A 21,776-nucleotide genomic window follows, 5' to 3' on the forward strand; every position below is an offset into this window, starting at 1 on the left:
TGAGCAGCCAAAGTCAATAGATTCGCCCCTGTTAGCAGGGCAGTAAGGCCAAGTGGCCTCAGTTGGGGAAGGGGGCCGCCACGCACAAAAAAGTGGGGTGGTAGCTGCCCGGGTCGGGGGGCCAGGGCCCTTCCTCTCCACCGGGCCCCATCTCAGGGCCCTGGTAGTGGCAAGAGTGTGTGCCACTGAGTCAGCAGGGGGGTCCAACCAAAACCAAGCCACTATATAATTCCCCTGGGCTGCCTCCTGCCGTAGTTCCCGCTGCTGCGACCAGGGCCTCTCCGCTGTCTCCAGGTTCCCTGATCTGCGCTGTCCCCGGTGACTCCAGACTCTGTAAGGCCTCCCTGGGTACCCTGGCGTCTGCCTGGGTTGCAGCATCTCCAGCTCCCACGGCCTTGGGCTTTGGCTGGAGCCTACGGCGTGCGTCCTTCTCCAGCGGTCCGCTCAACTGAGCTGAGCTTCTCCCTTTTATACTAGTGCATTTGGAGCATGCCCAGTAGAGTTGAGGCATGGCTTCCTCACCCCACAATGTAGGGTTAATGCTTCCCCATCCAGTGCAGGGCGAGTGTGCCCCGAGACAAGCTGATTAACAGAGATCTCTTCTTCAAGGGACCAGGAAGCAAAACCAGAAGTGTTTACTCTTCTCCTTTATAATGTATAAAGACAGCCTGCTGAAGCATTTTAGAAATTAGTGTTTCTAATCTCTCTTCCCTGGAGGACCTTGATAAGCCCCTTGCAGGATTGGAATAATGATGATACACAACACTAGTAGGTAGGGATGTGGGAGAGCTACACCTCTGCTATTGGTCTTATGAGACATGGCTCAGCACCTCCAAAGAATTTACCAGGATGTTCAGTGAAGAGCGCAAAGGGAGGACCCTACACTGCTAATTTTAGAACAAAAAAACAAAAGTGACTTTTGAACTGTGAGACTATCTTTATACTTCATTGAGAAACGGAAAATGGGGGGGGGGAGTTGGGTTCTGCTTTGCAGCACACCTGGTGATAACGTGTGGGCTAGATTCTCCATTCCAGCCAAGCTGTGCTCAGACAGAGTGGAGAAGTGATGCTGCAGGGAACCACATGCAGTTCCCTCATTAGGAACTGCTGAGCTCTGTGTTGTGTCCTGGAAAAGCCCAACACGCTTACTTGCCTTACAGTGGTGGGGAGAAGGGATGGGGCGGGGCTCTTTGGCTGGTTCAGGTTCTGCTAAAACTATTTCTGCCAGTGGGGAATTCCCCCCCCCACACACACACACAGAGAATTCTGCACTGACCATCTCCAGCTAATTTATGGCTTCCAGCCTTTAAATGGCCTTGATGGACCAGAAAATCTGGTCCCCTATAATCATCTTTACTGTGTATGCACATATAGTGTGAACAAGACAGTGTATGCAATTAATGTCTTGTGGGAGAAACTATATAAATCACGTGGTCCCCTCATGGGGAGTTAATTGTCTCTAGACAGTTCATTGGCCACATTTAGCTCTTTTCTTGCCTTTTTAAAGAGAATGTAAATTGTGGGGATGTGCCCTAGTAGCCTGTAGCCAAGATTTTAAAAGTGAATCATGATTTTGGGCACCCCATTTGAGATCTTCAGAAGGTGGTACTGAGCACTTTCTGAAAATCAGGCTCCTTTAATGGGTCCCAAGTTGGGCACCCAAAACCACAGCCACTTAGCAGTGTCTGAAGTGCTGCTGTCCTCGGCCAAATCCTTTTTCCTAAAAGCAAACAAGAATCGTCCCTCTGGGATTTGAGAAGTAACTTTGGGGAGGGAGGGGGTATTACTCTGCAGTTTGTTTGATAAAAGGAGGCTCTGCTGTATTAGCAATGTGTCTGGTAGAGCTACTTTGCTAAACCCACTTTAAGGGGGTGCCTGACAGCCAACTGAGAGCAAAGCGATGATGCCCACTGCTAAGCTGTCTGTTTATTTCAATGGAAAAAGTGCTGTCCTAAACATGGCTAAGTGCTTTAAAAATAAATAAACCCAACACACCCACATGGCACTGTTGCAGTGTCTTGCTGGTATCCCCATGGAACAGCTCTTGGATTTAAAACATAGACTACACTGGAAATGCCTTTGACATATCTGCGATATAGCAAATGTCTGCATGTCTAATGCTGGTAACTCACTTAAAGGTGCCTTATCGGTTTGTGTTTTTGTGATGTAGGTCGCTTGCACAAATCTAGATGTGGATCTGATATGCATAAATGTAACAGAAAAGCTGCCATTCTACTTCCGAAGACCCCCTGTTAACATGGTAAATTTGCAACTAAATTATTTGCTGCTACTAAACTCAGTATTTAATATTAACACAACTGAGGTTTTTCACTGGAGTGGTTCTTTTCCTGCTTTTGTACTACAGGGTGGTTTTTCTTTGCAAATGTGTTCCCTCCTTACCTTTCTACACTATGACTATACTGAGGTCTCATCTGTGTAACGCAGTGCTTCACTAAATGAAATCAGTGCCAGCCGATGGAATTGCTGAATATTTGATACTGGAGAGAAGTTAAAGTAAAAACAAAGCGTCAGCCATTTATAAACTATCTTTTATAAATAAAATCCTGCCCACACAACGTAGTCTGGATTCTTAGGTCAGATTCTTTCCTTGAGTATGGACCAGTGTCAGCTCCTTGTCAGTGGCATGGGTGGGCATCCATGGGTAGATTTTAGTCCTTGTTGTTGAAAAATTTACAGCTAGAGCTGGCTGGAAACTTGAATTCCTGTTCCATGGGAATAACAAAAAAAAAATTGTTCTGATATGGAACAAAAAATGAAATTTCTAAATTTCTCACCAAACAGAAATTTCAGCATCTTGTTTGGGGGAAAAAAATCTGAAACAACATTTTTGTTTTGACCTCTCAAAATGTTTCTGAGGCTCCCAGAGCCCCAGCAGTTCTCCATGTGGGAAGCTGGGCAGCTCGGGGACCCTGAGGGTATGTCTACACACCAATATAAACCTGGGCCCAAGCCTAACCTCCCCTTACGTCCACACATCAATTGTGTTAACCTAGGGCTCAAACCTAGCACCCCAGGACCGTGCAGGACTGGAGGGTCCAAGCAGGGCCGGCTCTAGGCACCAGCAAAACAAGCAGGTGCTTGGGGCGGCATTCCGGCGCTGCCCACGCTGCCCCTAGAAATGGGCCCCCGCCGCCCCAGCTCCCCTCCACTCTGCCTCCACCTGCTCCCCTGAGCACGCCGCCGCCGCCGCTCCGCTTCTCCCCGCTCCCTCCCAGGCTTGCCACGCGCGAAACAGCTGTTTGGCGCAGCAAGCCTGGGAAGGAGGGAGGAGAAGCCAAGCAGCTGCGCGCTTGCGGGAGACAGCGGTGGTGGAGCAGAGGCGAGCTGGAGCGGGGAGCGGTTCCTCTATCTCCTCTCCCCCCCGTTACTTCCTGCGCTCCTCCCCCACCCCCTGCTCACCTCCACTCCGCCTGCTCCCGTGAAAGTGCTGCCTCTCTCACGCCTGGGGGGGGGGGGGGAGAAGCGGAGCGGCGGCGTGTTCAGGGGATCAGGCAGAGCAGAGGTGAGCTGGGGGAGTGGGGGGAGAGAGCCGCAGGAAGCAACGTGGGGGGGGAAATGTGGCACACCAGGGGGAGGAGACAGGGCCAGGGGTTGGGAAGGGATGGAGTTGGGGCGGGAGAGGCACAAAAAAAAAGCGGGGGCGGCCAAACATTTTTTTGCTTGGGGTGGCAAAAATCCTAAGAGCCAGCCCTGGGTGCAAGCCCAGGTTAAGCTGGGACCTAGGGTCAGAGCCCTATTGCTTTCCTGTGTGCACGCAACTCCAGCTTGACTCAGATCCCAGAAGGCCTCTGAATGTATCCCAGAGTTCCCTGGGGCAGCTTCCTTAGTTCTCTCTATGCCAACAGTCTGTGTTGCACTCTGTTGCAAATGGAGCATACTGCACCAAGCCCTAGGGATGCACTTCACCACTCTGCAGACAGCAGCAGCCAGGCTGGTGAGGGTGTTTTTCCTCTGAAACCTACATTTTATGTCAAACTTCAAAACAGACAAAAAATAAATTAAAAAAACCAACCAAACAAAAATACCTTTGCTGTACATCCCATTTTAAAAATTCAGAATCACAACGTTTCCTTTCAATAGTTTGAAAGCCCTGAATGCTGATGTCCTAATTATCCTGAGAACAGGTGCCCATGGGCATTTTCCCACCAATGTGACTCAGCCTAGAGGTAGAGAGCCCAATTCTCAGATTAGAGGGTAGTCCAGTATAAAGCTTCCTCAAACTGCAGTCATTGTCCTGAGACAGCCACCAAAGGAGCTAGTTATGAAGTTTATGTACTTGTGGGCACCTGAGTTGCATCAATGGCACCACCCCAGTATGGAAACAGGGTGAGCAGTAGCGTTTTTCCACTGTGCATCACATTCGAAGGGCAAGAGCAGTGGTTCCCAAACTTTAACAACCTGTGAACCCCTTTCACTAAAATGTCAAGTCTCGCAAACCCCCTTCTAAAAACGAATATTTCCAGGGATTTTCTCCTTTACCTGAGTATAAATTATAAAAGCGGTGATCTTGGAACTATAAAATTTGTTTTTATGACATGCTCATTACACACTATTTATTATTAATTATTATTTATCATTATAGTATTTTTATTACATTATGAAGACAGCAACACTCTTCCAAGATCTCACTTTCGTAGCTTGTATCACTTTGAATAAGCCTGTTATAAGACAAGGCTCCGATGTTTCATCAAGGAGTATCAGATGTGAAACAGCATGAAGGTATTTAAGAAGCCAACTCAAAGAGTTCCTCCTATACAAGCATTTGGGTCTTGAGGAGTCCAGGCAAACAATGCACGTTACAACAAAGCTTAAACTTGTTCTTCATAATAATTTTAAAAACAATACTAGCTACCTATTTAATTTTAAAAACAGCAAAAAATATCCACCTCCCTTTCCATTTCTTATAAGGAGTCTTGAAGTTTAAATCTCCTCAGTGTGATAGATATGCTTGCTTTGATCTGCTTAGTTCTTGGAAGTCCAGGGGCTCCAGGCTGCTGGCGCTGTGCTGCCCTGGGTCCCTTGGGACAGTTCTGTCCGCCATTAGGGAATTTTTTCCCCGAGAACCCCCTATAACCCCAGTTTGGGAACCACTGGGCTAGAGTGTTGACAGTGTGGCGGGGAGGAGTGGCACTAGGCACTCTAGGGTACGGTTACTTTGACTCAGGTCTGTGCACTGCAGTGTGGATGCCAGAGCCCTAGGTTCAAGCACAGGTCAGAAAATCCTTAACCTAGGGTTAAAATGCAGTGTGGACGCTCAAGCGCAGGGTTCCCTGACATGGGTCATCTGACTCGAGTCCTAGTAACCCAAGGCTTGCGTTTTTGTGTAGACATACCCTGAGAGCCCCAGCTCTGGCACAGTCCATCTGGTGGACTGCTGAGATGCTGGAAGCCTTGAAACTCAGGCTTCTGAGGACTGGGGCAAGCAAGCTGGCTGGAAGTCAGTCAGGTTTCTGACTGAAACCTGTTTGGCAGGCAGGTTTCCCTGGTTTTGACCAGCTCTAATGATGATGTTTGATAAATCTCATGCTTGGGTGCATGTGGAGGAGAGGCACAGAAGATAATTGGACAAATGGAATAAGAAGGTTCTCTTGTGTAGTGCAACATCTTGCTATAAAGCTCCATAACGCTAGTGTGAGACCGTGTTGTGCAGTGAGCTGACCACAGAGCCAAGAGCTTATCTGCAAAAGTGAGAATATCTGCTTCACAGAGAGGCTGTGAGGGTGGGTTAATGTTCTTTTGTTCCGTGTCTGTACAGCACCTAGCATAATGAAGTCCTGGTCCATGGCTGGGGCTCCTAGGTACTACCACAATAGAAATAATAAATAACAAACTGTACTACAACCTACTGTCCTTCAAAAATTGTCAAATGGGGTGGGGAAGATTTAATTAACTTCGCTCTTCTCCCGGAATAACTTCTCTGTTAGTGAGTACTTGAGTACTGTGGTGATGGGTGCTAGGGAGAACCCTCAACTTTGGAAAGTGATACTCTTCAAAGCCAGCTATGAAGCTGCAGAAGGAGTGTTCTGACAATTTTTACAGTGCCTGTCTGTCCATGAAATGCTCTAATGATTAGCCAGGTCTTCAGACTTTCGAGCCATGATTGGCCTTCTGAAGAGAAGAAACTTCCCACTGTTCTCTTTCTTTCACGCTTTGAGACTTCCACACTTGCAGCTGATCAACTCTGATGTCTCTTATCTGAGCAGTCTTGGAAAGCCTATTACAGCCTGGCAAGTAGAGAGGAAGAGGCCTTTTTTTTTTTTAAATAAGCCTCAGTTACCTGACAGGCTTAAGTTCAAATGCATTTACATGGCATACAGACACAATGTCTTTTTTTTAACCCTTCAGACTACAGTGTGTTTCTATCAGAACAATTGCCGCATGTTAGTTTTGTATATAAAGCGGTAGAACTGAGAGAAGAAGTCATCAATAATAGGCACTAGTTGTAAGATTGTTATGCGACTCTGCTTTTGGTTTTTGATTATTTTCTTTCTTTCATGTGAAGGCAATAGATCGTGGCATTTACTTTGAACTTCTTTACACCCCTGCCATCAAAGACTCCACAATGAGAAGATACACAATTTCAAATGCTCTTAGTCTGATGCAGATCTGCAAAGGAAAGGTGAGTTCTCAAACCAAAATAAAATTAACTCAGTCAGTTGTTCAAATTCTTCTGGAGTTGCATCGGCTGAGCAGTTTCAAGGAAGTTTGATGCTGGAATTTCTGAACACGTGACTGAGCCTTTGCCTGCCAATACGTGCAAACCACAATTCCAGCTACCAATACCCTTAATTATGGAACATCTAATCTTTTCTAAAGCCGATGCTTTTAAAATGGTCGATTTTTTTCAGAGCAACCGGTCAGTTACTGCAGATGTAATACTGGGGCAATGCAGGGCATTCACAAAAAACGGTCCTGGTGACTTAAGGTTTGCACAAAAACAGATGTTTGTGCATATTGTTAAAGGTATGTAGTGAATTTCTGAATGACAAAAAGCTCATCTTATAGATCTAGGCACCTGTACATATGTTAAACTATCGTATCATACTGTATCATATCTTACAAAATACTTTAAATACAGAATCTTGCATGTATGTAAAAACAATTAACATCACTAAACTCCTATTACATAAAACAAGCCCATGCTGCTCGCTGCCACAGGGCAGATTTCTGGCTGAAATAGCTCTATCCTACATTCTTCATTCCTCAGTTTCAGAAGCAGGGCAGAAAGTCTTATATCTGAAGATCCCCATGTCCCTCCTATTGATGTGTTGCATTCCACCAGGGTAGCCTGTCAATCCTGGTGGAGCCTCACATCTCATGCATAGCAGTGTATCAGACTCCTACCCACCAGTCCTCAGTAGAGAGGAGGAGGAATCGCAGCTTGATTTCTTCCCTTTCTCCGTGGAGATGTGATAGGTAGCACCACCTCCTGAATCTTTCTTCTCAGCCTCCCGTGCCCGCATGCCTCAGCACTGGGCAGGGACTCTCCTCTGGCCTCCCTCCAGCTAAGGGGAGTTATGATGTTGCCACCTCCTGGACTCTGCTGTCTGTTCTCCTGCATAGAGCCTGGAAGACAGGCATTGGCTGCTGCAGCTCAAAGCAGCAGGCTTAATTTTTCCAGCTGACGCAGTCAGCATCCCTGAAACTCAAAAGCACCCTTGAGATCCATACTAAGCAGGTTTAAAGCTGACCTGCAAAGCAAAAAATATCTCCTGGGATCTCTCCTGATGTGTGAGGGGAAGTTCCTCTGTGGGTTACTTCTGCTTCTGGCTTCCAGTGCTCTCTGAGCCATAAGGGTCTGCACGTCCTTTCCGGCTCAGCACCTGAAGAAGTCTTGTGCATAGTGGAGACAGTGAGGTCGTTCCATGGAAATACAGATACCTCTGAGGTAATCGGAGCTCCTGCTTGTGCACGCAGTTGCTCTCCTCAAATCCATGCTCCACTCCTTGTGGTGGGAAAGTGGAGGGTCAAGTGAAGCCATGTAGAAGAGCAGCAAATGGGCCATATCCCCCTAACAGGAGTCGTGTGGTATTTAAGTGTCAATGATGTCAGAGTGGGAAGAGTGCTGAGGCCTCACAGCTCAGGCTTTGAGAAGGAATCCCACAGCCCTATTTTCATCTTTAAAATGGTATGAGAGATCTTTAAGGCTAATGCTTTAGAGGTAGGTTTCCATGAGCACCTTATCTAAAGTCATTACAGGCAGGAGTCCTTTGGGGTTCACCATTAAAGGAACTGTGGCAGCTATGCAAAGAACTGGGATGTGTGAGCCCCCGAAACACTCACCCTCTGCCATGGCCTAGGGGTCCCATAGAAGTCTAGTGAAGGAAAGAGGGGAGTTAGCCAGCCAGGGAAATGGGAGAGGAGTGTGGTATTCTTCCTCCCCCCACCACTTTCTTATGAATGCATAGATGCTGATATTGAGGGCAATCAGTATTATCAGTGATAAATCAGTGGATTATATTAATGGGTTTTCACTGGCTGACGTCAAGCTAGTGCTTTTAGCCAGTATACTTGTTAATAGGGGTCAAAATGTACTGAAGATTTGATCTGCCCGTTGCTGAATTAGTACTATTAGTATTGGGGTGTGTTTTTCGACTCCCGTCAAAAAATTTTTAAAAATCCAGCCCTTGGAAGAGTTAGGGTTTTTGTTTTGTGTGTTCAACTCCAAAACACAGAGACAGACTATTCAGCTCATCCCATAGCTGATGTAACTCTGGCTTTTTTCACATCTGTGGGTGAGGGGTTGTAACTAAGAGTATGTCCACACAGCAGTTACACACCTGCAACTGGCCTGGGTCAACTGACGTGGGATCGGGCTACGAGGCTGTGAAATTGCTGTGTAGACTCAGGCTCAGGCTGGAGCCTGAGGTCTGGGACCCCATGGGTGGGGAGGGTCTGAGAGCCTGGGCTCTAGCCTGAGCATCTACACAGCAATTTCACAGCCTTGCAGCCCAAGCCCCATGAGCCTGAGTTAGCTGACCTGAGCCAGACACAGCTGTGCCATGGGGTTTTTTTATTCCAGTGTAGATGGAATGAGTGTAATTATGATGCTCTTTTTTCTTTTCTTTTTTTCTTTTTTTTTTTTTTGTTGGTATAGACTCTTGGCCCAGTAAGCTCTGCAACTTGCAGAGCTGGTAGGTGGTTTTGGTTTATTGTTTCTAAGGAGCCATGATCTATAATCTTCATGGATTTGCCTGTTCCAGAAAGCAGAAGATAGTTTAGCTGGATAACAGAATTAACTCTTAACTTTAAATGATATTCATAGGAGTATTAGTGTTGGGTTTATGTTAATCTTCAATTTATTAATAACAGTTATCTAAGATTAATGCTTGTTCTCCTTTATTCTCTAGAACATAATTATATCCAGTGCAGCTGAAAGGGTAAGTCAGTATTTTTTTAATGTAAATAAGTTTAATGTAAATAAATTTCTGCTAGAAATATAAGCATCAATATAATTACCCTTTTGAATTTTTATTTTGGTTTCTTGTGTATCACTTTATTGCATTTTCTTAATTCTGCTAGTGGAAGTGGGCACTTCCTGTTTTCCCTTGGTGATAGCAATTGTCTTGCTCTCATGTTAGCATCTTCAACAACTCGGGAAATTATTAAATTAATTATATGAAATTTAAATTAACAGTTAATGGCTGATAGTTTCTGTAAATAATCTTGTCTTGCAAACTGTGACTCTCTAAAATAAATAGAGGGGGTGTGTAGATATTCTCACTTGTGTCTTCTGTTTTAGCCATTAGAACTTCGAGGTCCTTATGATGTGGCTAATCTGTATCCTTTCCCAAGTAAAATCTGATCTTTAAGAATAATGTAGGAAACTTGCAGTTGACTTTCAAATATTTTGGTATTGCAATAAAAATATTTCTATGCCTTTATCTCCCCCACCCTCCAGACCTTTTTAAAATTTGTGACTTACATAATTGTGACTTACATAATGATTGTAACAGAACTCATGGCAGCAGGAAGGTTGTTTGAATTATTAATTTCAGAACCAAATTCATAGACTAAAATCTCTTCTGTATTTCTAAAGTATGTCTCCAGCTGCAGTGTTGAATAAAACAAAGTTTAAAAACAAAATAAAAATAAAATAAAAATACCTTTCTGTGAAAAGATAGGGTGCAATCTATCTCTACTAGAACTCTTTCAACATAAGCATTGCAACTATAAAAAGACTGTTAACTCTAATTTGCTTTGTCCTCAGTAGGAGTGTTTGGGTTCTTTTGTGATTAGGTAAACTATAATGCTTTTATAATACAGTGTCAGATCTGAGAAACAGATTTTGGCTTCACGCTTTAATACTAGAGAATGACAATACTGCAACTGGCAATAACAAAACAAAACAAAAAAAAGTAAAGTCTCCGCATTCTAGTTTGTCACTCTTGGAGAATATAGGTATGTGTACACCTGCTATATTTCATACCATGAGGCCAGTTGACGATTTCCTTCCTGAATCAGGATTCTGAATGGGTATGGGAGAGTGCCAAACTTGTTTTGTCTGATTGGAAAGTAGATCCAAGTTTCCTTTTCTTCCCAAATTAGGAGGATTCTCCCCCTCCTGCAAGACTTCAGAATCCTCTGTAGGATGGAAATTCCATTTTCTGGCCAACTCCTAGTCCCCTTCACAGTGCCCTACCAAACCACGTTTCAAACCAGGTTCTATGGAACAGCATATAAACATGGTTTCCTAACTTCATTGAAAGGCTAGTTTGGACGGGGACAAGTCTGGAGAAGAATACTCAACTGGACTGAAGATTCTGTCCTCAAAAGGGAATGAGTTCTTCAGCCTAGGGCCTGATTCAGCCTTGCTTAGGGCCTGATCCAACAGTAGAATCAATAGAATGTTGACAATGTAAGTACTTCCATTGGCTTCAGTAGGCATTGAATCCGATCCTCTATACTTTAAGTGCCACCCATATAATAGTACCACTCTTTGAGTAACTTTATGCAAGATGTCATTCTGACTTGCAGCTTTGATAGTTCCCAGTTACTTGTCAAGTGACCAAATCTACCCCAGGGGAAAGAACCTCTTAATCTGTTCACTCTTTTTTGTACACTAAGCTCCTTAACAAAGGTGACAGAGGTTTGTTGTTTGGCCTGTCTGAAAGTGACGCCAAGGCAGCTATTTCTACCAACTGCAGAGCAGTCCTCCTTCATGGAGGTGAGTAAATAGCACAACTATCTTCTGTTTCACATTAATTTACATAATTTTTTTTAGTAATGCAGCTCTGACACCTTATTTTCCAAATGGTGCTGGGCCCTCTCTTAAAGGAAGAGTCTTCTTGGAATTCTTCTTTCTCTAGGTGATGATCCACAGGTGCCTCTTCTCCATTCCATGTACTTTTCTCTCCCTCAGTGCAGTGGCCTCCCCCAAGGAGTAAGAGGAAATGAATGGGTCTTGCCAGTGGTGGTGATTGCCTTGGAATACTTATAATAGTACTTATGGGGCTCCTCTGGGAAAGCACAGATCATAGAATCAAACCGCACATCAGTCTATTACATTATGTAGCAAAATAGCATTTTGATTCATAAGGGCCAAATCCTGGACTGGCTGAGATCAGTGGGAACTTTGCCAATGACTTCAATAGGATCAAGATTTGGCCTTAAATGACAGCAGATTCTGTTGCATTCACCCTCTTTATGCATGTCTGTAGATGCCCCTGTCTTCCCTTTGTGACTTTTCATTTTACATTGACTTTATTCATTGCTGCAGTATGCTGTGAGAGCACTTCATGAATGATGTGAAATCAAACTCAGTGTTCTCTCGGTAAGAAATGTTACTAGCAGAGGTGCAATGTTCTGAGGTATTAGAAGATTAGAACTTGTATTACTGTGCTTTCAGCATAGAAATCTATACAACAACTGTTGTACCAATAAAATAAAAACCAGCAGGATCTTATTAAAGGGAAAAAGGCAAAATACCACATTTACTGTGAATACAGAAAGAATCATAGTAAGCAGTTAGTTATAGCTATAACATTCCATTCAATCTCATATTTATTCACACATTCATTCATACAAACACACACACACAGGTTCTGCAAGGTTGTTATCATAGTTACCAGCCTTAGAGTTGCTCATGCCAAGCCACTGGCCAGGTGGCCTGGACATGAGGAGGGAGCAGGGCCTTGTCAGATGCTCATCTGATGCTTCTGGAAGTTGGTTTGCAGAATCAGACCCCAAAGTTCTCACTTTTTAGAGTCTATTTTTATAGGAATTTCTTCCTATGCCAGTCTATGGGAATTGCTTCATCATGCTGTTGCTGAATCAATCAGCAGATAGCACATTCCTGACGGCTCCAAGATGTTATCTTGTTCTTTGGTTCTCCCATTCTTGAGGCTGTTGAGTGGATTCCAGTCTGCCCTCCGGGGGGTCCTCTGGTTATTTCCACTTGACGCCTTCTTCAGCCGATGGACACTGGATTCTTAGGCTGGCACCTCCCTGATCATTCAGTTATTATCCACACCAAGCATCCATCCACATACATCCTCTATCTCTATTTTAATCACAATTGTTAATACAACAAAAGGGTGGGGAGTCTCTGGGTGCTGTTTCTGTTGTTAGAGTATTGCTTTGAGTCTCTCTCTCTGTGAATTTGTGGGGGGGGTGGAGGGTGAGAAAACCTGGATTTGTGCTGGAAATGGCCTAACCTGATGATTACTTTAGATAAGCTATTACCAGCAGGACAGTGGGGTGGGAGGAGGTATTTTTTCATATTCTCTGTGTATATATAAAGTCTGCTGCAGTTTCCACGGTATGCATCTGATGAAGTGAGCTGTAGCTCACGAAAGCTTATGCTCAAATAAATTGGTTAGTCTCTAAGGTGCCACAAGTACTCCTTTTCTTTTTGCGAATACAGACTAACACGGCTGTTACTCTGAAATCTCTCTCTGTGAATTGCTTTGAGAATAGACTCTGTCTTAGAATGTACTAACACAATTAGCAGCTTGCAAGTTTCACACATAGAGGGAGAGAAACAGTACCAAAAACCAAGAGACCTCTTAATTAGTAATACCCTGGAATTTAAACTCTGGGGAATCAAACTCATTTGTGATTTTAATACAGAACTTCTTTAATATGATCCAACACAACTGTAATTCTTATATGCTCATATATGTCATCATTGAACAATAGGCAGAAGGCAATTTGGCTCTTACCTACTACAGTGGAAATCAACAATCTTCCAGTTGTATTATGTGCTGCATTCACTGGCACATAGAGATGAATAAGACAACATGCCATATATCAATTTAAACATCCTAGTTTCCCAGTTAGCCACTTTACAGTGTGACACTAATTCCTCTCCCCACTCCCTCCCTCCTCCCCCAATAAAAACTCTTATCACCTCTTATCACCTCCTTGTTTTAATTTGTTTACTCTGGCTTGAATCTCTTTCACTGTAAGAGAGGTCTGCCATGTGTACCATAATAAGTGGTGTGAATGACTGGTCAGTTTTGACCATAGAAATAATTTAATGCCAGAACTGAGTTGCTCTATGTAGAGAAGACACACTGGGTCTGGACCTGGAACTCTAACTACAAAACAGGTGGGACCTGAAATCGTTGTCAGTGGCATGTTTGACTTCATGTAGAGGTCTGAGCCTGTTCACTGTGAGCCTCTATCCTCTTGCCAGTCTGCAGTGACAGTAGTATATTGAAACTGCAATGCCCTGACACACAGTGTACTTGCTCACCCTTTACCGTGATGTTGAAAAAAGCTGATATTTTCTTTACCTGTCCAAAAAAAGTGCTTGCCCAGGATGAGTGAGCAGTTCTTTTGCAAGGTTATCTTAAGGTAGGTTTCCTGTCTGCTAGCAATACATGTATTGTACATGGAGTTTTTTTTTCTTCCCAACAACTAGACGAGTATCTTTCCAATTAGTGTTGGTGAAAATTGCATGTATGGCTTGGGGATACTAGAATACTTGACAAGTGGTGGTGTTAGGTGCCATTATAACTTCCCGTATCAGTTTTCATCCTTCTGTAAAGTAAAGTGTTTTTGAATAGATTGAAATGCTTTAGGTGCAGGTAGATAGAATGAAAATGCTGAAGAGGGTAACACTCAAGTCTGTGTTATGCCGTTGCTTTTTAATACTTCAAAAGTAAGATGCCCCCAAATCAGATTTAAAAAAAAAATTTTACTTATTGTGGAGGCCTGAACTGATCCTGATTTGAAGTTTGACAATGCATTACGATTTTTAAATGTCCACTTTTAAAATCTTGGGATGCAAAGGAATTTTAAAGAACAAGAAATTTTGTTCAGAAGTGCTGAGCTTTTTCAAATACTCTGGAGAAAAATGTTATATCTTCCAAAAGACAACATGTGTATCCATTCAGACACACTGCGGTTGGCCTTTCTGCAAGGCCTTTTCACATGGAATACAAATAAGATTTCAGGAGTGGAAAATAAAGCCTAAACTTTTATCTAGTTGCTTTTTATAGCTTGGTGAGTTTAAAACACTGTGGCTGTGTTGTGACTATTATTCTGCCTTCGACCTTAAGGGCTTGTAAATGAAACCACATTTCAAAACCCTAACAGCTAAATAAATGCCTTGTGCAGCACTTGGGTGGTAGCCTTGTTCTAAACCAATTAAACTACCCTAGACTCATAGATTCCAAGGCCAGAACATGCCATTGTGATCATTTAGTCTGACCTCTTTTATAATACAAAATAACTCCTAGAGGATATCTTGTAGAAAAATATCCAATCTTGATTTGAAAATTGTCAGTGACAGAGAATCCACCATGACCTTTGGTAAATTGTTTCAATGGTTATTTACTCTGTGTTAAAATTTTATGCCATATTTCCAGTCTAAAATCGGTCTAGCTTTATCTTCAGGCTATTGGATCATGTTATAACTTTCTTTGCTAGACCGAAGATCCCATTTTTTGGTCTGCTTGTAGGTACTTGCAGACTGTAATCAAGTCCCCTCTGAACCTTCACTTTGTGAAGCTAAATAGATTGAGCTCCTGGAGTCTATCACCATAAGGCATGTTTTCTAATCCTTTAGTCATTCTTGTGGCTCTCCTCTGAATGTCTCCAATTTTTCAACATCCTTCTTAAATTGTGGGCATCAGAATACTAGAGAGAGTATTCCAGTGCCAAATACAGAGGTAAAATAATCTCTTTACTCCTACCCGAGGTTCCCCTGTTTAGAATTGAATTAGCCCCTTTGGCAACAAGGTCACACAGGGAGCTCATGTTCAGTTCATTACCTACCATGACCCCAGATCTTTTTCAGCATTATTGCTTCCCGCAACAGTGTTCCCCGTTCTGTAAGAATGGCCTACATTTTGTTCCTAGATGTATACAGTTATGTTTTAGCTGTATTAAAACACACATTGTTTGCTTGCACCCTGTTTAACAGGCGATCCGGATAGCTCTGTATTAGTGACCTGACCTCTTAATTATTTACCACTCCCCCAATTTGTGTGTCATCAGCAAACTTCATCCGTGGTGATTTAATGTTTTATTCCAGGTCATTGAATAAAATGTTGAATAGTATAGAGCCAAAAACATATCCCTGTGCGAACACACTAGGAACACACCCCTTTAGCTATGATTCCCCATTTACAGCTATATTTTGAAGCCTGTCAGTTAGCCAGTTTTTAATCCATTTAATGTGCGCCATGTTAATTTGATATTTTTCTAGCTTTTTAAATCAAAATGTTGTGCAGTACCAAATCAAATGACTTACAGAAGTCTAAGTATATTACATCAACACTGTTACCTTTATCAACCAAACTTATAATCTTTTAAAATACCATCCTAAAAAAAGATATCATGTTAGTTTGACAGGACCTATTTTGCATAAAACTGTGATGATTTGCATTAATTACATTATCCTCTTTTAGTTGTTTATGAATTGAGTGCTGTATCAGCTGCTCCATTATCAATTATCAATGTCAGTCTGACAGACCTATAATTACCCAGGTTACCCTGTTCACCCTTTTTACATGTTGGGGCAACATTAGCTTTCTTCCAGTCTTCTGGAACTTCTTCAGTGTTCCATGACTATTGAAAACCAACATTAAGAGGACAGTGAGCTCCTCAGCCAGCTTTTCTAAAATTTTGGATGCAAGTTATCTGGACCTGCTGATTTAAAAATGGTTAACTTTAGTAGATGCTGTTTAACATCCTCCTGAGATGCTAGAGGAATGGAAAGTATGTTATCATATGAAGACATTGTATCATCTGTTTATTTCGCCAAATACAGAACAGAAATATTTATTTAACACTTCTGCATTATTATTGATAATTCTACCACTTCCATCTACTAATGGATCAATACCATTGACAGAATTCTTTTTGTTCCTAATATATTTAACTTCCTTATTGTCCTTAACGCTGCTGGCCATGGCTTTTTCCTTGTGTCCCTTTGCTCCCTTATCAATTTTCTACAATTTCTAACTTCTGTATATTCGTTACGGTCAACTTCAGTGTTCTTCCATTTATGTATTAGGGTTTTTTTGTAGCTGCCTTTGCTTTCCTTCTAAACCATTTTTTAACCAATATGGCCTTCTTCCTTGATTGTGGATTTTTGGGCATCTAGTAAAATTAGCAGAATTAGCATAAGGATTATTTATGCCCTACTGCTGTAACTAGGTGCTAATTGATTAATGCAAAGCCACACTGCCACTACTTAAAAGTATTACAAGTCGGTGCAAAACTGTTTTTCTCTCTGTGGTATTAAGCTGAAACAAATCCACTTGATTTTGTATTTTAACTAATTGTCCAATTTATAAGATATTTTTAAGTGGGTTTGGCAGTTTTAGCTGCTCCTGTTATATCAAGAAGTCCTAAAGGCCTTTTTAGTCTTTCAGGATAATCTTTATTTTTCCTTGTTTGTTTTTTTAACTTCAGAAATATTGGGTATATCAAATTTGATGCTCCCTGGTTTTGCTGGAGCATCACTTGGGGACTGTTTGGGACCGGGGAAGAGGAAGGGGAGAGTCATGCAAGTGACTACTGTGAGATTGCACGCCTTAGCTGAAGGGAAGCAGGGTGTCAAATGTTTAACAGAAGCATCTTTTCTCTAAAATGTTCATTAGTCCATTGATTGTAGCCAAAGGAAAACAGAGTTTTAAACAGTCTGAACAAGTCCTTGTTCTCTTATAATTCAGCTTTGTCTCCTGACTCTTGTGAAGTCATAATATAATTAGTTCTCCCATTGCTGTAGTCTCCAGGCAAAACAAAGACCTGAATTTCTATCTTTTAATTTCTGCTTTAAAAAAGCACAAACCCTTTTCAGCCTTCTTCAGGGCACAAGCCCACTTTTCTCTCTCCCTTTTCAGGTCACCTTCAGGAGCTACTTCCTACCCTCAGTTACTGTCTTGTAGCCTCCTAAATCATGGGCTTACAAGGATCTGAAAGCCATATTTGCCCCTTGTCTATCTTATGGCAAGTATTCCTGTGTTCTCTACGTTCAGAATCTCAGGAATTGAGACTATAGAAAATACAATGTATAGATATTATCCTGCCTAATATTGGTGACCCGTTTTGGGTCTTATCTACGCAGATAACTATGTACCTTATAACTGACCAGTGCAAGTCATTGCTTATTCCTATGCAGCACATCTGCACTTGGGGTTTGCACTGGAACAGCTGCACCAATAACCAACTTTAAACCATCCCCACCCTCCTGGTACACAAGACCTTCGGCTCTTTCCCTACTGGTGGTGCCGGAAAGTTCAGTGTGCATGCTTTCTGTGTCAAGTGAGTGAAGTGTGGAACCTGTGCTCTCCACAATAGTAGTTCCAGAACAAGTCCACTGAACTCCTCTGAGACATCACAGGAGGATCCCCAAGAAATAGAGGAATGGTAGGTAGTAAACTCACTTGCATGTATCAGGATGAGCAGATGAGCAGGTGTGGGGATTGAATTAGTGATCCCACTTCCTTTTCCATTCCCTATTGCCTGTGGGGTCTTGTGATGCCAAAAGTCAAGATAATTATGCCTGAAGAAGAGGAGCTGGGTGTCTGGGGGACTCAGTGAATGTGAGTGGAATGCAATTTGTAATGGCCCTTGTGTGAAACATACAGGAATCTGTTCTCCAAAATCTGAGAATTTGGGGTTTTCCTTTGGGAAGGAGGAATCCAGCAGTCTCTGCAAAGCTGGATGAAATGACCTTGTTAGCATCTTGTTACCCAGTTCTGTGGTATAATTTAGGAGACTGAAATAATTAATCTTTTGAATATGCACTTGTTGTTCTTGGGTTTGAGCATCTTTGTGTCTGCTGCCTTTTTTAATGTGTTTGAGTGCTCTCATTTTAATGCTTCATCACTGTATGAAATGTACAGGCTGCTACTATGGAGAGCAAAGGGGACGCAATGCCACATGAAAAGAGGGAATTTGGGATTGGCAGAATGAGGCAATCTGGAGTTACGTCCCATATGAAATAGGCAACAGAATGCAAATTTGAGAAGTACTGCATTAGTAACATATAATTCAGATCCATTGCATTGTGCTGGCATTATCCGTGGGGGGGAGATGGAGAAGTACTTGTTAGACACAAATATGGAAACAGACTGAAATGAGCAGTTAACATATTCATATCACTTTTACTTGATCTGTTTTAAACTTTGATTTTTTTCATTTTTAAATTCCAGAAACCAGAAAGACTGCATTCGGGGTGGTGTACACGAAGAAAACCCCCCGAGCATCAGAGGAGGAAGGTGTTCTCCCAGTCCGCAAGAAAGCCAAGACTGAAGTATGAGGATCAAACCCAACTTCTCAGCTTCCACAAAGTCCTTTCTTCCCATGCTACCCACCCACAATTCTTTGATGCATTATTTTAATTTGTTCCGCTAAGAATATTTTATTAAAAAAAACGTTTGTGCAAGAATAAGGTTATTGAAATCCGTAACATTTCACCACAGCAGAATGATCTTACTGCTGATGGCAAAAGGATAATGTAGGACTGGTTTGCCGCTGCAGGCCAATGGGGGCTGTGGGAAGCAGCGTGGGCCAAGGGATGTGCTGGCTGTTACAGCGTGAATTTTACAGCTACATACATCTTTCTATACGTTGACATGATTTTACAATTAGCCCTTCTAAAACGTGATCACCACTTCTTCTCTTCATCAAAGTTTAGAAAGCTTCCAGATATTTTACCTTACCATTGCAAGCCAGTACCCACAATCCCCCCACTGGCATAAGAAAAATAGTTGCGTGGTGCAGAATAGCATTGTCTAATTTTGTTTCATTATGATAGTCTGCTGAAAGGGAGATTCTGGCATCTTTGAATTGCAAAGAAATCCCTTGTCAGTTACTTTTATTACAATAGCTCCTACTGGCTTGAGTCCATTATATTAGACATGATACAAAGATATAACTAAAAGACAGTCCCTGCCCAGAAGATCTTAAAATCGAAATATAATACGAGACAACGGCTAATTATAGCAGACACACAAGAAGAGCCTAAGGTAACAGTGAGATGAGTGTGATCAATGCGATAAGCAGAGGTCACAACATGCCAGCTGCTTAACCTCAGTCGCAGTAACCGTAGAGAAATAAAACTTGCATTAGGGTCTATGTTCTCCAGCAAGAGCATCTATTCTGTTACCAGTTCCTACCTCAATGCGTGTAATCCAGCTGCCTGCAGATTATAATCAACTCCCTCCTGGAAAACGTTTTTAGGGCTCTTCCAAGTCTTGATTAAGGCTTTTCTTTTGATGGTGAACTATATGAAAGAGGGGTAAGAGACTGCAATGGACCGGCTGTGTGTCAAACTATGACGATTTCAGCCCTTTGGCCACCGCTGGAAGCAAGCTGAGAAATGCTAATTATAGCTTGTAACATGCTGCAGGGGTCCTTTTGCAGTAGATTTACAGAAGGTAAAACTCAACAATTGGACTAAGCACCATGGATGGAGTTTTGCTTTAAAATACATGAACACTTTTAGAAATGGAGTGTGTTAGTCACAAGCTTTTGAGTTTACAATGCAATTTTTGCCCTTGATGCCGTTGACTTTCTTTGACTTTGTGCTTGACCTGTGTCCTGTTGTTGTCAGTCACTGGGTATCATTACATTAGTTTGTCCTTTAATGAATCATAAACAAGATCCTGATATACTGGCTGAAACAAAAGAGGAAACTAAATCCAGCTGACTACTAACTATGAGAGTGGCATTGCCTTCTCTTGCCATGGCCAGAGGGGTACTTGCTTTGAGCAAGAGAGTAATTGCTTGTTGAATGATGCATAGAGAGAAGGTTTGTGAACATGGAACAAGCAGCATGGTAGTCTGGTTTACTATTTGTTTAACATCAGTTCCATGCTGGAGATAACCTTGCTAACAGCCTATACTATTTGTTCTTTATCTCCTCCCTCCCAAGCACTGTTAGAATAGTAGGGGAGACAACATTTAATTCTTTAAATTTAATTTTGTTTTTCTGTCACACTAGCCTCTGAGGCCTGGACTGTATAAATATTTCTCAAGTATAAATGTGGACAAAATAAAAAGAGCCTATTTCATGTCCTTTTTCCAGCAAGTTCCGTTCTCGGCTCTCATGGACACTGAGCTGGTCTAGTGCACAGAAAAGCAGCGTAGCTGCAGTATGTGGGTGGTGGGCAGTGACAGGGATCTACTATGACTCAACAAAGAGGAGCCTATTAGTGAGTCCCAGCATTTACAAAGATTTTTGTAAGTACTTGCATATAGTGGGCTGGATTAATTAGGGGGCACTTTGGAAAACACTTGTCCGAGAAGAGGATGATCTGTTTCATTCATCATCAAGATAGGTGGCTGCTAATAGAATTCTCTAGGTATTGATGCTTTGTGGGTAGATCACATCTGTGTTCTTTTGTTGTCATGTTTGGTTATAATCGCACTCTTATGCAAAGCCACACTTTCGTAATACAGTATTCACACATACTGCCAAAGTCTAAATATAATTAACTGTTTTTAAATGACTGTCCTACCCCATCATTTGCAGCAATGTATCACAAGGACTTGATTTAGGTTTCTTTCTAATGTTTGCAGACTCAAGTGTGACTGAACTGGAGGAGGGAGGAATACACAATGGGGCAGTAGTAGTTCTCTCATTTGGGTGGCTGCGGCACTGGTGTGTGGTTTTAATTAAATGCAGTGTAAAAGTCCACTATAACATTAAAAGATCTAGAACTCCCACCTGGTGCATCCACAGGGATTAGATTAAGGGAGTGCGGGGGAGAATATAGTTTTGCTTTCTCTACTAAAAGCAAAGAGAGAGCTGCTCTTCCTCTCCCAACATGGGCAAGTACAGCTCCCCCACTTCCTTGGCTGGTGCTGTTCAAGCTTCCCATCCTGTCTGGCTCTGCTTTAGCTACTGCTTAGCTGAGGAGCTGATGCCTATTCAAACTCAAATCAAAACTGAATTTTTAACTTTGGTATTGACCACTATCTGTCTAACCTTAAAAAAAACAACACACAAATGAAGCTAAAAAGGCATTTAATAATGAAAACACAGTACTTCAGAGCTGGTAGCTCCAGGTAGCTGAGTAATTTTTGAAAGAAACTACACCTAATCATTTAGCTAACAAAGGGAAAGCAGTGGACTGTCTGGCAGCATCATGGTGCTCCCTCCACACAATTTCACCCGGCAAAATACACTCGGAAATAAAAAGAGCCACCCAGTTTATTAAATTTTAAATAAGATAAATACAAAATGTACATAAAAAGCAGTACACATTTACAAATATACATCTGTCTTTCCTTAAATCAGCATTTACCAGCTTGTCAGAGGTGCATGCTCCTTCGCTATCGTCCTCTTA

The 21,776-nt window shown here is 42.3% G+C and overlaps 1 protein-coding gene across 4 annotated transcripts in view; it reads left to right on the forward strand.

Annotated features, from left to right (window-relative positions):
* RPP30 (ribonuclease P/MRP subunit p30) overlaps positions 1-20,498 on the forward strand; it is a 32,607-nt gene extending 12,109 nt beyond the window's left edge. For 2 of the 4 annotated variants that reach the window (XM_077822443.1, XM_077822445.1), the window contains 6 exons: positions 2,171-2,260; positions 6,524-6,640; positions 9,372-9,401; positions 9,764-9,801; positions 11,109-11,188; positions 18,636-20,498. In XM_077822443.1, coding sequence (XP_077678569.1) covers positions 2,171-2,260; positions 6,524-6,640; positions 9,372-9,401; positions 9,764-9,801; positions 11,109-11,188; positions 18,636-18,742 — 462 coding nt within the window. In that variant the 3' untranslated portion in view covers positions 18,743-20,498. The remainder of the gene's footprint in view (positions 1-2,170; positions 2,261-6,523; positions 6,641-9,371; positions 9,402-9,763; positions 9,802-11,108; positions 11,189-18,635) is intronic. The other 2 variants (XM_077822446.1, XM_077822444.1) reach the window with 2 other exon arrangements.
* The last annotated feature ends 1,278 nt before the right edge of the window (positions 20,499-21,776 follow it).

The sequence above is a fragment of the Eretmochelys imbricata genome, chromosome 7, assembly GCF_965152235.1.
Source record: "Eretmochelys imbricata isolate rEreImb1 chromosome 7, rEreImb1.hap1, whole genome shotgun sequence".
NCBI classification, from domain to species: Eukaryota; Metazoa; Chordata; order Testudines; family Cheloniidae; genus Eretmochelys; species Eretmochelys imbricata.